This window comes from Phyllostomus hastatus, unplaced genomic scaffold (assembly GCF_019186645.2).
Source record: "Phyllostomus hastatus isolate PE091 unplaced genomic scaffold, TTU_PhHast_1.1 phas_scaffold_60, whole genome shotgun sequence".
In the NCBI taxonomy this organism is placed as follows: Eukaryota; Metazoa; Chordata; class Mammalia; order Chiroptera; family Phyllostomidae; genus Phyllostomus; species Phyllostomus hastatus.
Window position 1 is genome coordinate 6,526,330 of NW_025334038.1, and position 14,107 is coordinate 6,540,436.

Below are 14,107 nucleotides of genomic sequence, written 5' to 3' on the forward strand. Positions count from 1 at the left end.
AGGCTGTATTGCAATGTTTGTTTACCTTTGGGGAAACTGAGCCTTATGGGAGGTTAAATACCTTGCTAAAGGACATGCCACTCATAAGTGACAAAACTGGAATTTGAAGCTAGATGGTGTGATTCCACAGAATGAATACTGTTCTCTACATCCAGTAGTCATAACAAGAAGTGTTATTTTCATTTCTACTATTTCTACTGAGACTCTGATGCAATTCTAGACTGTTAGAGCAATATGCTGGCTGGATTCTTAATATGGTAAATAACTTACTACTCTCAGGAACACAACACTACATCAACATCAAGTTAGTTAACCATAACCTCTTAGGGTCCCCTGTGCCCAATACCATAGAGTCACAATACAGTCTCATCAAAAGTATGGATTAATTTAACTCTGAAGTAAATTCCATGTTGAAAATATGGAAGAGTCAAGTTTTATGAGCATGGGAGCTGCTTTCTGGGCCATGAATCCAGGAAGGAAAATTGATAGCAATGATGTAAATGTAACCAAAAGTTTCAGCATTGGAAATAAATGTTTCCTCAATGTTACCTAAACAACTGATAAAGAACATAAGGCTCATGTGTTGTATTATGTATGTACCTTAAGGAAGTTATGCTAAGTGAAATAGCCCAGTCACAGAAGGACAAAAATGCATGATTCCAATTACACGAGGTCCCAGGAGCATTAAAACACATACAAGCAGAAGTAGATCCCAGTGGCTGCAGGAAGAGAACTGGGGAGTTCCTTTCAGTGGGTAGAGTGTCAGACATGTGAACCAAAACACTGTGCCTGTATTTAATATACTGGGCTGTAAACACACAGATTTAACAGGTAGATCTCATGTTAAGTGGTCCTACCACAATAAAAAATGTTTTTATGAAATTAGCATAACTTTGATATGACAAATATATCCCCAAGAAAGAAAATTACAGACCAATCAATACATTGAAAAAAAAAGAGCATAGGGATAAACAGACATAAACCAAATTATATATTTCACGATGTGCAGTGGTAACATTGAGTTCAATTTGGGATATAAGAAGTACACATAGTTATACATCTTTCTATGTTATCAATGGCAGTGCCTTTGAGGAACTCATACAAACTGAAGCTGCCCAGTCAACTACACTTCCTCTGTCCTCATTATGGTTGTTTGTAATCAGGATGCTGTCATGTGAGGCATAATAAAAATTATAAAATCTTTAGATTCCTTTTACCCCCAAAACAAATAAAATACTTACATTATTAACAGTAGAGCATACTTGTTTCGGTCCATAAAGTCTTTGGGAAAGGACAACTGTAAAGGAAGTTCTTTTAAAGAAAGAGCAAAATATTAAAGATGTAGAGTCATTTACATGTAAAACTATAAGATGAAGAGAAAGTTGTTCTTAAATAACATAGCATGCACAAAACTTTACCATAGTCATCAATATGAAGCGTTTTAATTTCTGACTTTACTATCTTCTTCTTCAGGATAGCTTCCTTCAGCATAGAATTGCTTTCCAATATAAAATATTCTACAAATCAAAAAATGTAGTGTAAATTACTAACTGCTATGTGTTGATCAAGAATCAGTGCAAAACAAGAAATAATTATGCAGCTGTTACATTTGGCAGGCACTGTGCTAAAAGCAGTGATTAAATGCTTGTAATTCCTCTCCTGGATAACCACAACAGTTTTCTAACTGAATTCCAGTAACATTTTCTCCAGTTGCCCCTATACTTAGAATTAGCATTTACATTTTCAAATGCAAGTCTGATCATGTTACTACTCTGCTTATGAATATTTAAAAGAATACAAAATTATCAAGCATGCAATGAAATGAAATTCATGAAGCCAGGATTCCAATACAAAATAACTAAGCATGCAAAAAATCAGAAAAAAAATGCTACATATAATCAGTTCAAAATTTAATCAATAGAAACCAGAAATGATACAAATGATATAATGGATAGAAAAGTATATTAAAAAGAGATTTTAATTATATTTCATATGTTCAGTAAGGCAGAAAAAGCACGAGGATGTTAAGGTGAAATATGAAAGAAATTTTAAAAAGGGCATGTTAAATTTCTAAAAGTAAAAACTGCATAATCTGGGGTACATGAAAACTATGAGATCTAGGATGCAGAAATCCTGAGTAGGATTAAGAGCATATTAGACAGCACAGAAAACAATGAATGTATCTGGCAATGTAATCATAGAGAGTATAAAATTTTAAACACCAAAAAAAGTGAAAGGAATAATCAACAAATATGAAGAGAGCATCAGTAACTCTCTATATTTTTAAGTGATATATTAAATCTATAGATTTATTGGGGAACTTATACATACTTTAAATTATGATCTTTCTAGTCCATAAATGTGTGCGTGTGTGTGTGTGTACCCATTTTCATCTTTAATTTCTCCCCAAAGTATTTTTTTTTATATCTTAGGAGACTTGTACTTTTTTAAAATTAATTTTTGAGTATTATATGATTTCTGATATTATTTCAAATAGTATTTTGAGCTACTTTTAAATTTTGCATTGTATCATAGCTTATAAAGTAGTTGATTTTCTATATTGGTCTATACCTATAGCCAAGATAAATTCATTCATTATTTCTAATAGTTTTGTGAGTGGGTGTGGATTTCATATTTTTATTTGTTTTCCATTTTATTTACAACTATATCCTCTGCAAATACAGACAGTTTTTCTACTTAAATATTTTTTTCCTCATTTCACTGGCTAAGTCCTCTAACACAAAGTTGAATACAGGGTAGGAGAGCAGATACTATTTTTCCCAATCTTGGGTAAAAGCACTGTGTTTCAATATTAAGTTTAATGTTAGTTGTGGTGTTTTTGTAGATACCATTATTGAGTTAAGGAACTTCCTGTCTTTTCTGAGTTGTTAATATTTGTTATTATTATTATTGCTAAAATTAATCAAATGCTGTCTTCTGAAATATTTGGGTTTACAACATACTGTACTGAATTATATTGATTGATTGTTGAATATTATAGATATCATGGATTCTTCAGTTAAACCCCATATAATCATAATATGTTATCCTCTTATAAAATGCTGGATTTTACTTGTTAGTATTTAGTTAAGAATATGTGTATCTATATTCACAAAAATTTAATTGTTCTGTCTGTAAAATATAAATGTTGGATTTGGAATCTGGTTAATACTGGCATTATATTTTCTAAACATTTATGTAAGCTTAGTATTCATACATTAAATATTGCACAACATGTACCAGTGATGCTAACTAAAGTGGGAGTTTTCTTTGTGGAAAGAATGTTAACAGAATTAATAATTTTAGTAGATAACAGGATATTAAATATCATGTCTCTTCCTTTTTGAATGTTTAACACTTTATGCATTTAAAGAAATTTATCTGTTTCATATAAGATGTCAAATTTACTGCTATAAAACCACATAAGGTTCCATTACTAACATTCTAATATCTGTAGAATCTGTTGTTGGCATCACCTATTTCTTTAATAAAAATGGTAAGGATAGTGTACTTTTAATGTTGTGAATCCATCTAGAATTGTATTGATCTTTTCAAAGAAAAATCTTTTGGTTTTTATATATACTCTTCTACTGTTTGTCTATTTTCTATAGAATTTATTTCTACTCCTGTTTTATTTTATTCCCTTAATTTACTTTTCATTTATTTGCTCTTCTTTTTCTAGTTTTTTTTTAAGATGGAATCTCAAATTATTGATTTTAAAGTTTTCCTTTCTTATAAAGTAACAATTTAGAGCCATAAATTTATCTCTAACCACAATGTTAGGTTTCCCCACATTTGGATTAGTTTGTTTTCATTTTCACTTGACTCAAAATATCTTTAAGTTATTTTTCTCAATTCTTCTCTAGTCACGCCATTTGTGTCCTTCCAGGACAGGCTTATGTCCATCACATATTGTCTTTAAGGTGCATATATTATTGCATATAAGCTGTATCTGTGCTCTTTACTAGTTCTCTCAAGTTGTGAGTCTCATGACAAAGCATTCTCAGCCTCTTGGTTTTTTATTTTGGTTTCACTTTTGTCATTCTAGTTTGAGGACTTTATTTCATTTTTCATTTGTATGTATTTTTTACATTTCTTTATTGTTCAAGTACAGTTGTATCCATTTTCCCTTTCAGGGATCATTTCTGTAGTTCACTTCATCTGTATTTTAAACATTTTGTTTCTATTATATTTTGGTTTGTTTTCTTCTGATAAGTCCACAGTCATTCTTGGCTTTGTTGCTATGTATGTAATATGTGGATGCAATGTGTTTCTATTTTGCTGGTTTAACTTTTTTTTTATCACTGTTTTTCTATTGGGATTTATCCTGTTTGAGGGTTTTTGAGCATTTTTTTCACAAGGGATTAAGCAAAGAAAAAAATCATAGACACAGACAACAGTATGCTGATTAAAAGAGGGAAAGGGGGCTGGGGAAATAGAAGAGGGTAGAGGAGGGATAAATGAGACATTACTTGGGGTGGTACACAATACAATATTACAATGATGTATGATAAAACTATATACCTGAAACCCATATAATTTTGGATGTGGCCAGTATTTCATCAAATATTTTTCCATGCATCTCCTTTCTGATTCCAATTTAAAAATATAAATTAAGTTGGGCTATGTTCATTTCTTTCTTTTTTTTAAAAGATTTTATTTATTTTTAGAGAGAGAAGGGAGGGAGATAGAGAGAGAGAGAAACATCAATGTGCGGTTGCTGGGGGTTATAGCCTACAACCCAGGCATGTGTACCCTGGCTGGGAATTGAACCTGGGACACTTTGGTTCCCAGCCCGCGCTCAATCCACTGAGCTACGCCAGCCAGGGCTGGGCTATGTTCATTTCTTTCATTCTTTTTTTGTCCTCTGTGACTCAAGTTTTCTTTGATAATGTTTAAAATTCACTGATCTTCTACAAGATTTAATCTAATTTTGGTACTTAGTAATTAAGGTTTTTTCAAATATATTAAGTTTATAATATTGCCTTAAATAACATATTCTGTTGTTTCTTTCCATCTTAATTTTTCTTGATCTTTTAAAAATATTTATAGTAGCAGGTTTTTCATATTTGTCACTGGGTTCCATCATCTCTGTCATTTCTGAGTCTGTCTCTATTCACTGTCTTTTTTTTTCTGCTAGTAATGAGTTGTATTTTCTGGTTTCTTCACACAGCCAGTAATGTTTTATTAGATTATGACTGTTGCGATATTAATGTTGGTGAGTTCTGGATTTCGTTCTCTTATTTTAAAAATATTAGACTTTGTTCTTCCCCACAGATGTTTTAGCCTATTTGCAGGTCAGCTTAATCATTTCAAAGTTTTTAAAAATATCTTTATTAGTGTAGATTTAAGTGACCTTTGCTGTATGGATAGTTCATTTCTGCTGAAGTCCAACTCTCCCTGGATCTCTCCTAAACATCACAGTATCCTGCATTGTGCAGGTCTGCATTTCCTAGGCTCAAAGAGTGTCTTCCTATAATATTTACATTGTACGTTTTTAGGTATTTTCAACAATAGACTCAAGATGAATCTCCAGTGTCTTTTCACCTTCCCAATATTCTAAAAGCTTTGGTCTTTCTGAAGTCCAATTTCTGTCACTATTCTGACTCCACAATAACATACTTTAGTTACCTCTTGATATCCAAAGGGGACTGCTTTCAGAACCCCTGAAGAATCCACAATCAAAGGATGTTCAATTCCTTTATATAAAATGGCATAATATTTGCAATAACTTTTCATACACCCTCCTGTATACTTCGAATAATCTCTAAATTATGTATATTACCTAATAGAATGTAAGTGTTATGAAAATAGTTGTTACACTGGGAATAAGCATGGAAAAAAGAAGTCTGTAAACATTCAGTACAGCTGCAACCATCCATAGGTCTAACTACATATTGCCCATCAGCAACAATGTAACATTTTTCCTTGTATGTTTTCTATCCACATTTGATTGAACCCAAGGATACAGAACTTGCAGATACAGAGGGGCAATGTGTACTCTTCTTGGATTCCTCCTCATTTCACTAGAATTCAGAAAATGAATCCAGCCAGAAAGCCAGAGCAATTACAATTAAATTTCACTTGTTTCTCTTCTTTCAGAGATGTACAACCTATCCTGTTGTTCCATGCTTGGAAATTGTTGTTTTGTATATTTTATCCAGTTTTAATTTTATTTTTTCTTTTCTTTTCTCCTTCTTTCTTCCATTTTTCTTCTCTCCTTGTTTCTCTTTCTTTCTTTTTGGCAAGAGGCATGTCTACTAGTTACTCCATGGACAGATTAAAAATTCTTTAAATTGTCAGTGTTTATCACTGATAATTTATTGTTAAATTTAAACTCCTTAGAATGAGACATAAGACTTTTATGATGTCTCTAGTCTATCCTATAATTTCTATATTTTTGCTTTTTAAAATATGCTTTGTCCTATCCATATTGAACCAGCTTTTCTTGAAAGTCCGAGCATTTTCATGCTTTGTTATGTTTGTACATTCACATTCCTTCTTCCTTAAATGCCTTTGCACAAACTTCTTTTTTTATTTATGCTTCTTTTACCAGGAAAATTATCATATTCTATTATAACCATTTAACTTTCTGTTACCTGCATTGGATTTTGAATTCTATGTATCACTTCAGGCCTATCAATCCTGAAATTTGGCTCTTATAAACCTGGCTCTTATAAATAAATGCCATTCTTTACAATACAAATTAGAGAAAATAGGTATTCTCAGATTTTTTCCTATCCTCAACATATAAAAAAGTTCAGATTATTTATTTATTTTAAATTAATTTATTTATTTTATTATTTTATTTTTTTAAAGATTTTATTTATTTATTTTTTAGAGAGGGAAGGGAGGGAGAAAGAGAGAGAGAGAGAGAGAGAAAGACATCAATGTGCAGTTGCTGGGGGCCATGGCCTGCAACCCAGGCATATGCCCTGACTGGGAATCGAACCTGCGACACTTTGGTTCACAGCCCGAGCTCAATCCACTGAGCTACACCAGTCAGGGTTATTTTATTATTTTATTTTTTAAAAATACTTTTATTTTAGTTGTTGCAGTACAATTTTCTTTTACTCCCATCCCAACCCACCCACCGAGCCCTCCCCTCCTCCCTCCCATTTCCACCCACCCCTAGTTTTTATCCATGTGCCCTTTATACTTCTTCCTATAAACCCTTCATGTAAATAACAGTATATTTTCAAGAAAGCTATCCCAAACATTCAATTATAAAGTTTAAAATGTAAATACTCTGTAAACATTCATCATGGATTCAGGATTTAAAATCTAAGAACTATCATAAAAATGATCTTAATGTACTTACTTGTGGAAAATAACATTCATTTTTATATTTAGAGGAAGCCAATATTACTTGGCACTTGCTAGCTACAAAGGGGACAATTTTTAAAAACTAAAGCCCATTAAATGTTTAAATTTAAGTACAGATCATCTTCCTAAAAAAGTTTTTTATGAGCCCTGGCTGGCATAGCTCAGTGGATTGAGCACGGGCTGAGAACCAAAGTGTCGCAGGTTCGATTCCCAGTCAGGGCACATGCCTGGGTTACAGGCCATGGCCCCAGCAACTGCACATTGATGTTTCTCTCTCTCTCTGTCTTTCTCCCTCCCTTCCCTCTCTAAAAATAAATAAATACAATCTTTAAAAAAATTAATTTTTTATAAATAAACAATGGTTTATTGTAGTAAATGGTTGATTAAAGGAATGAATAAATAAATAGATACAGCTAGAGCCAAAATATGAGGGTAAAATACTAATAAGTACTCAGTTTCTCCTTGCTATCAAATGTCAGTGGGAAAAATAGGCCCATTATATTAGTATATGGGCAGTTGAGAAATTTTTACCTCTAAGTCAAAGGCCATTCATTTACTTGTGAAATAAAAGTAATCCATGGTCACAAGAAAATAAATTCCATTTAAGAAAAAGAAATATAGAAAATATAAAAGCCATTTTAAAAATATTAAGAGCAGATAGCATTTTATCATGATAAATTCAGAAAATAAGCTTAAAATTTTTTTGGAAAGTGCTGTGGAGTGAAGGATGTGTTAAAACATAATTTTAAGTGTAGGACTGAGGAGAAAAGAGAATAAAATAAGAATAGAAAATTGTGAAGGTGAAAAAAAGGAGATAAGAAAGTAGAAATATAAAGTGGCATGACAAGAAAGGAATGGGGTGGGGAGAAAAGAAAAGGAGAGAAAAGACTAAAAACATAGGGAAAAAAGAAAAAAATATTATATATACAAACTAAAGAGCAAATAAAAAATATAAAAGGAGTAGAGGAAACAATAGTAATGTGATACAAAGCACTTTTGAAATGTTAAAGTAAAATTTTACATATTTATACCTTGTCTAAAGTCACTGAGCATTTCATTGAAGTGTTTTTTTGTCATTGTAAAAATAATATATGTCTACTGTAGAGCACTGGGAGAGCACTCAAGAAGAAAAGAAAAAAATCACCTGGATTGCTGCCAGGTAGATGGAAGAATTATATCTATCATTTGCAAATATTTTCTTCCTGTCATTTTCTATTCATTTCCAAATAGTTTTGTTCAAGTGGCATAAACATTTTGACTCTTTAATTACTTAGAAATATAGCTGAAACATTTTTGAAGAAATGACTTTAGTAAATCTATTTTTATTTTGTATTATTTTTTAATTTTTCAATTACAGTTCACATTCAATATTATATAATTTCAGGTGTACAGCATAGTGGTTAGACACATAATTTAATAAGTGATCTCCCCATGAATTCTAGTACCTGCTGGCACCATTCATAGCTATTACAATACGATTGTTTACAATTCCCAGGGGGCACATCAGTTTGTACTCCATCCCTTCATCTTTTTCACCCAGCCTCCCAATACCCTTCCCAACACATTCGTATCTTTAATCCTAGTGGGAAGCTAATGGCAACTTTGATAGGAAAATTTGATGACAATTTAATAAAGGACTATTTACAACTATATGGACAATATGCGGGGGATCACAAAAAATAGCGCAATAACCCAGGGTTTGTATGACAGTAGCTAGGCCTATAGGCCAAAGGGAGAGAGCAGCTACTTGGAGATGTTTGTGTGAAAGTTCAACCGTGTCCTTAAGCCAGGACCTGTAGCAACCTGGATGACTGCACAGGGATAAGGCCAGGGGTTTAGCTACTGCAAAATGACTTTCACTTGTCTCCAGCCACCTACACGATTTACTTCAGACAAATCCAAGTGACAGCCAAATGACAACAGAACCTAAGTCATCCATACACACTACATCTGGGGCAGAGACCGAGGCAGAGAAAATTAGAGTTAAGACTGGTTCTGGAAGGACAAATGAAAAATATCCAGCAGAATATTTATATTCCATTAAAGTTTATTTACAAATTACCCTTTTTTAAAGTTATATTATGCTTTTTCACTATTATCAATAACTCTATTATAATTTTCTCTAGAATTGTTTCCTCAGTATAAACTATTACAAGGAAAAACACTAAATAAATAAATATACAACATTTAAGGCTTATTACTTATTCAAAATGTTTGATATAATTTATATTTCTACCATGAAGTTAAGAGATTCTCATTATATCCTCATTAGCAATACAAATTTTGATGTCGTTAATTTGTTAGAAAAAATTACATGGCAGTATTTTACTTTGTATTTCTTCAGGAACTAGAGGGTTATAGGTTTGCCATGTTTATTAAATAATTTCATTTTTTTTCAATTTTATTTTCATGCCTTGTTCTACTTCATGTGGCCTCAAAATGAGTTGTGACTGCCTGAGTAGTGTATCAATATTTAATGAAAGATCCACTGGCCCAAAGGTTTAGTTGCAATTAAATGTATATTTCTTCTTAATAGTTGCCTATTGGAAGGAAATACAGGCACACAACCATTGTTCACAGCCCCCTTTTATTTTTCTTGACCCTACAAAGATCAGAATTTGCTTATAAATGGGGAAATCAGAAAGATTTCCTTTAGACAAAAATGTTTTGTGACTTGCAGTAAAATATCTTAGAAAACAATACTGTCTTGTGAACATAGAATAATATTTATTAACATTTTTAATGATTTTTAAATAGTAAGTTTTACAAAATATACGATGTACACAAATAGCTGCCTTTTATTGAGTGCATCTTATGTTACAAATACATCTCATCTCAGATCCCACAAAGATATGTGATGAACTCATTATATACAATGATTTTGCTATCTATACAATTCAACCTACTTTCTATTTTATCAAATATACCATTTTTGTTATCATTATTGCTGCTGTTAGTGTTAATATTGAATAGATTTAACTTGTTTACCATAACCTTTTAAAGATTTGTACTAATAAGTAGAAACTGAAGGTGTGCTAAAATTTTCACAACCATATAAAGCTCAATTAAAAATCTAGAAATTTTGATTTTTTCTGGAATAGGCAAGAAGTCTTCACATGGTGGTATGTGAAGAGTATAAAAGGTCTCCCTCTATACTTTAAAATTGACCTTTATAATTCAACATTGCACTTTTATACCTGCATTTCTTTTAAGTCTAGGCATCTCAGTAAAACTCCTACCTAAATATAAGCATGTAATGTGAGAGACAAAAACACAACAGAATCAGGTGCCATCAATGCAGTACTGATTACAAAGCCTGTTCTGGAACCAGACTGTCATCTGATTCCTGGCTCTGTCACCTGTTAGTATGACTCTAGCTAAGTTATTTAAATTTTCAGACTGTGTCTCCTCATCTATAAAATAGGTTAATAAATGAACAATCTCAGGGTGTGTTCTGAGGATTAAATAAGTTAATAAATATAAGCCTGACTTATTATGTTATAGTATCCTACAGTAAATCATTAGAACATAAGAATATTAATTAAATAATTTTTTAATTGTAAGAAGGAAAAGAAACATGGAAAAAAAAGTAAGAAGAAAGGGTGGCAGGAAGCAGCCTAGCTATTCACTGTTAAAATTAACTTAGCCATGTATTTAATCACTCTACAATAAGTTCTTAAAAATATTGACCATATCTTGCCAGCAATGTACATCTACTCTATGTCATATTGCTTGATAAAGTAAGTGCTCAATCAGTAGATGAAGGACAGTTGAATAAATATTTTAAAAAAACTAAATGTATATATATGTAAATAGAAAGTCCTGAATATCTGGAAAAGACAGGGTGTGTGTGTATGAGTGTGTGTGTATAAGAAGTGGATATATATATACATATATATGTGTGTATATATATATATATTATTTATATAACCCTAACCCTAACCCTAACATTATATATATATATATATATATATATATATATATATATATATATATAATGATCTGTATAATGTTCCCAGAAGTACACAAAATGTGTTGCTCTAGAGGAATAATTTATATGAGGCCCATGAAAGAATAATCCAAGGGCACAAAGGGATTAGTCAACTGAAATATACCTAAATGAGCCTCATCAATTGCTCCTCATTTAATACAGACACAGTAGACATGTTATTTTAGACATATAAGATCCAACTCCAGCTGTAACATGACTAAAATCACTTGCTTTACTGTTTCTCTTACATACACAAGGTCAAGTTGATGGTGCCTACACAGTTTTCCTTGTGCTGGGGACTCATTTAAAGAAGGTTCTAAAGAGTATGACACACAGAATAGATAATAAAACACTTAAGACCAATACTAATCGTGATTCTTCTGCATTGCTGTGTTCATGTACTTACTTGCTGGGTTGTCCGTGGTATGTAGGCTGACCACTGGGACTCCTGGACCTGGATTTTAAAAATATATGTATAAACATTTTAAAGAAATCTAATAATAATCACTGTAAAGGTTACATGATAGAGTTCTCTTTTTTCTCAAATGGAAGCATTTCATAGTTAAAGCATAATGAAACAGAAACCAGACCACTAGATTATATTCCCTTCTATGGATATTTTATTCAGAAAAATAAGAATATATGGGGAATGAAACCATTTGCACAGAAGGATGTTAAGATCCCTTTTTCCAAAATCCTATGTTTCTATAAGTCTATGGTTTTAGCTAATATGGTACAACTTTTTCTTTCTCTAGTCTTTTATAGAACAGTCATGGATATTCAGAAAATGATTCATGACTCTGTGCCCCTGCCCTTATCTGCACAAGCAAGATTAAATTATATTTACCACTCAGCCAAGAAAAAAATGCATGTATATTAGAATTGTTTCATTAACAAGAGAGCTAACAATGAGGGCTAATTGTATTTTAATTTTAAAAATATGTTACTGAAATCACTAATTATTTAAAATATACTAGTTAATTCAGGTGTAGTAACCATAAGAAACTTCACTTCTCTAGGGAGCTCTATATAGAAGTCTAATTATTTTCCCCTGGTGTCATCAAACAAGTACTTTCCTTTTTTGATTACTTCATTTCAGATGACAAGAGGAAAAATAATTTCAATGAGTAAGTATTGGTTTATTCTTCATGGTTTGTTAACACAGGATGTACCAGCTGAAGTTGTAGCACTCAATTTATCACATTATAGGAGGACATATATCTTATTTCAACTCTGGGAAATACAGTATCTTATTAAAGGGACAATGGTTTCTATCACTGTAACCTAGAGATACCATACCCCTGTGTATGACTATACTGTTTACAGAGAGAAGAAATAACTGGAGTGAGTGCAATTTGTCTAAATTGAATGGGACTAGACCCAGAAAATTAAATTTCTGTATATCCTATCTTTTAGCAACCTATTAATAATAATATCCTATTATTTTAGCAATAATAGTCATTATTTTAATGACTATTGCTTTTCTGAAATATAGCTAAATTAGTTTATTATTGTAGCGTGACTTTGCTGATATAAATATATTTATTCACTTTTTAAAAGGTCCATATTCAAATAGCCCTTGTTGACTCCTGTGTACTTACTCCCAATGCCTACTTCTAAATGAAGTATATAAATATAACTTGTACCCTAGTAAATACATCACTTATAACTTTTAACAAAAATTTATAACTTAAAATATTAAATCATGTAGCTAGAGAGTAACAGTTACTAATGATAGTAATAGATGTTGATCAGAAAAAACAGTAAAACAAACTTCATTAGAAATCATCTATTACCTTTACAGAATAATAAGAAATGTTGATTCATGGGACTAAAACTGGCACCAAAATATGTACATCGTTCTTTCATAAAATTACATGAAATGCACTGACGATTCAGTAATCCTTCAGTAGAAGCACTGGGAAAAGAAAGAAAGTTAGAAATACTACCATTCCAGGTATTTGAATATAAGTCATGTAAATTTAAGTGTGAACATTAACAGAAAAACTACAGCATTACTTACATGGAGTGTTCTTATAAATCATGACTTACCATAAAAATGCAAAATCAACTTATATTTCTAATGTTAAGACATACATAGTTTCCTTCTATCTAATGGAATTAAAATTATGTATGTATACCTCTATGTATGTAAATGTATATATACTTATAAATAGATTGATTTCCACAGAACTCAATAAAGCTTATTTTTAACTGCATTTTCTGTATAGATATTTCTTTGTAAAATATTGAAAGGACTTGCCCACAGAGACTAGCATAAAGTCCTCATCAATACATATTAATTGAAAGAGTAATAAATGTTTTCACAAGTCACACACACAGAAAACAAACATATTATTTAGTCAACTCAACATTCTAAGCATTAGAATTTGATATTAATGTTGAATATTTCCCACTAAACATTTGCACTGATATGATAATGTACATAATGTTAGCAATCATACTTATTTGAGACATCAGGGAGGTAAAAAAGAAAACAATCATCTCTTTAGTTACAAAAATAGTGGTGCTTAAGGTCAGAGAAGTTGAAATATATCCCCAAAGTTAAGTTTCATAACTAGATTCATTTATTTTTTTAAAAAAGGGTGTCATAAATTATCTATGTTGATAGATAAAAAAACTACTAATAATACATTTAATAACTTGATTTGACAAAAGATTCTCACTTTTGCTTTTAAATAAAACACGATTTGGTCTGTATATTCGGAAATGACTCATGGTCATGCTGATTTTGATGAGCTGCAGGCACAGACGTGGGGATAGGGGTTT

General features: G+C 31.4%; 1 protein-coding gene across 4 annotated transcripts in view; it reads right to left on the reverse strand.

The window, feature by feature from the left end:
- DPP10 (dipeptidyl peptidase like 10) overlaps positions 1-14,107 on the reverse strand; it is a 715,620-nt gene that overhangs the window by 27,931 nt on the left and 673,582 nt on the right. For all 4 annotated transcript variants that reach the window (XM_045826271.1, XM_045826270.1, XM_045826272.1 and 1 more), the window contains 4 exons: positions 13,114-13,235; positions 11,724-11,771; positions 1,419-1,517; positions 1,242-1,311 (listed from right to left, as the gene is read on the reverse strand). In XM_045826271.1, coding sequence (XP_045682227.1) covers positions 1,242-1,311; positions 1,419-1,517; positions 11,724-11,771; positions 13,114-13,235 — 339 coding nt within the window. The remainder of the gene's footprint in view (positions 1-1,241; positions 1,312-1,418; positions 1,518-11,723; positions 11,772-13,113; positions 13,236-14,107) is intronic.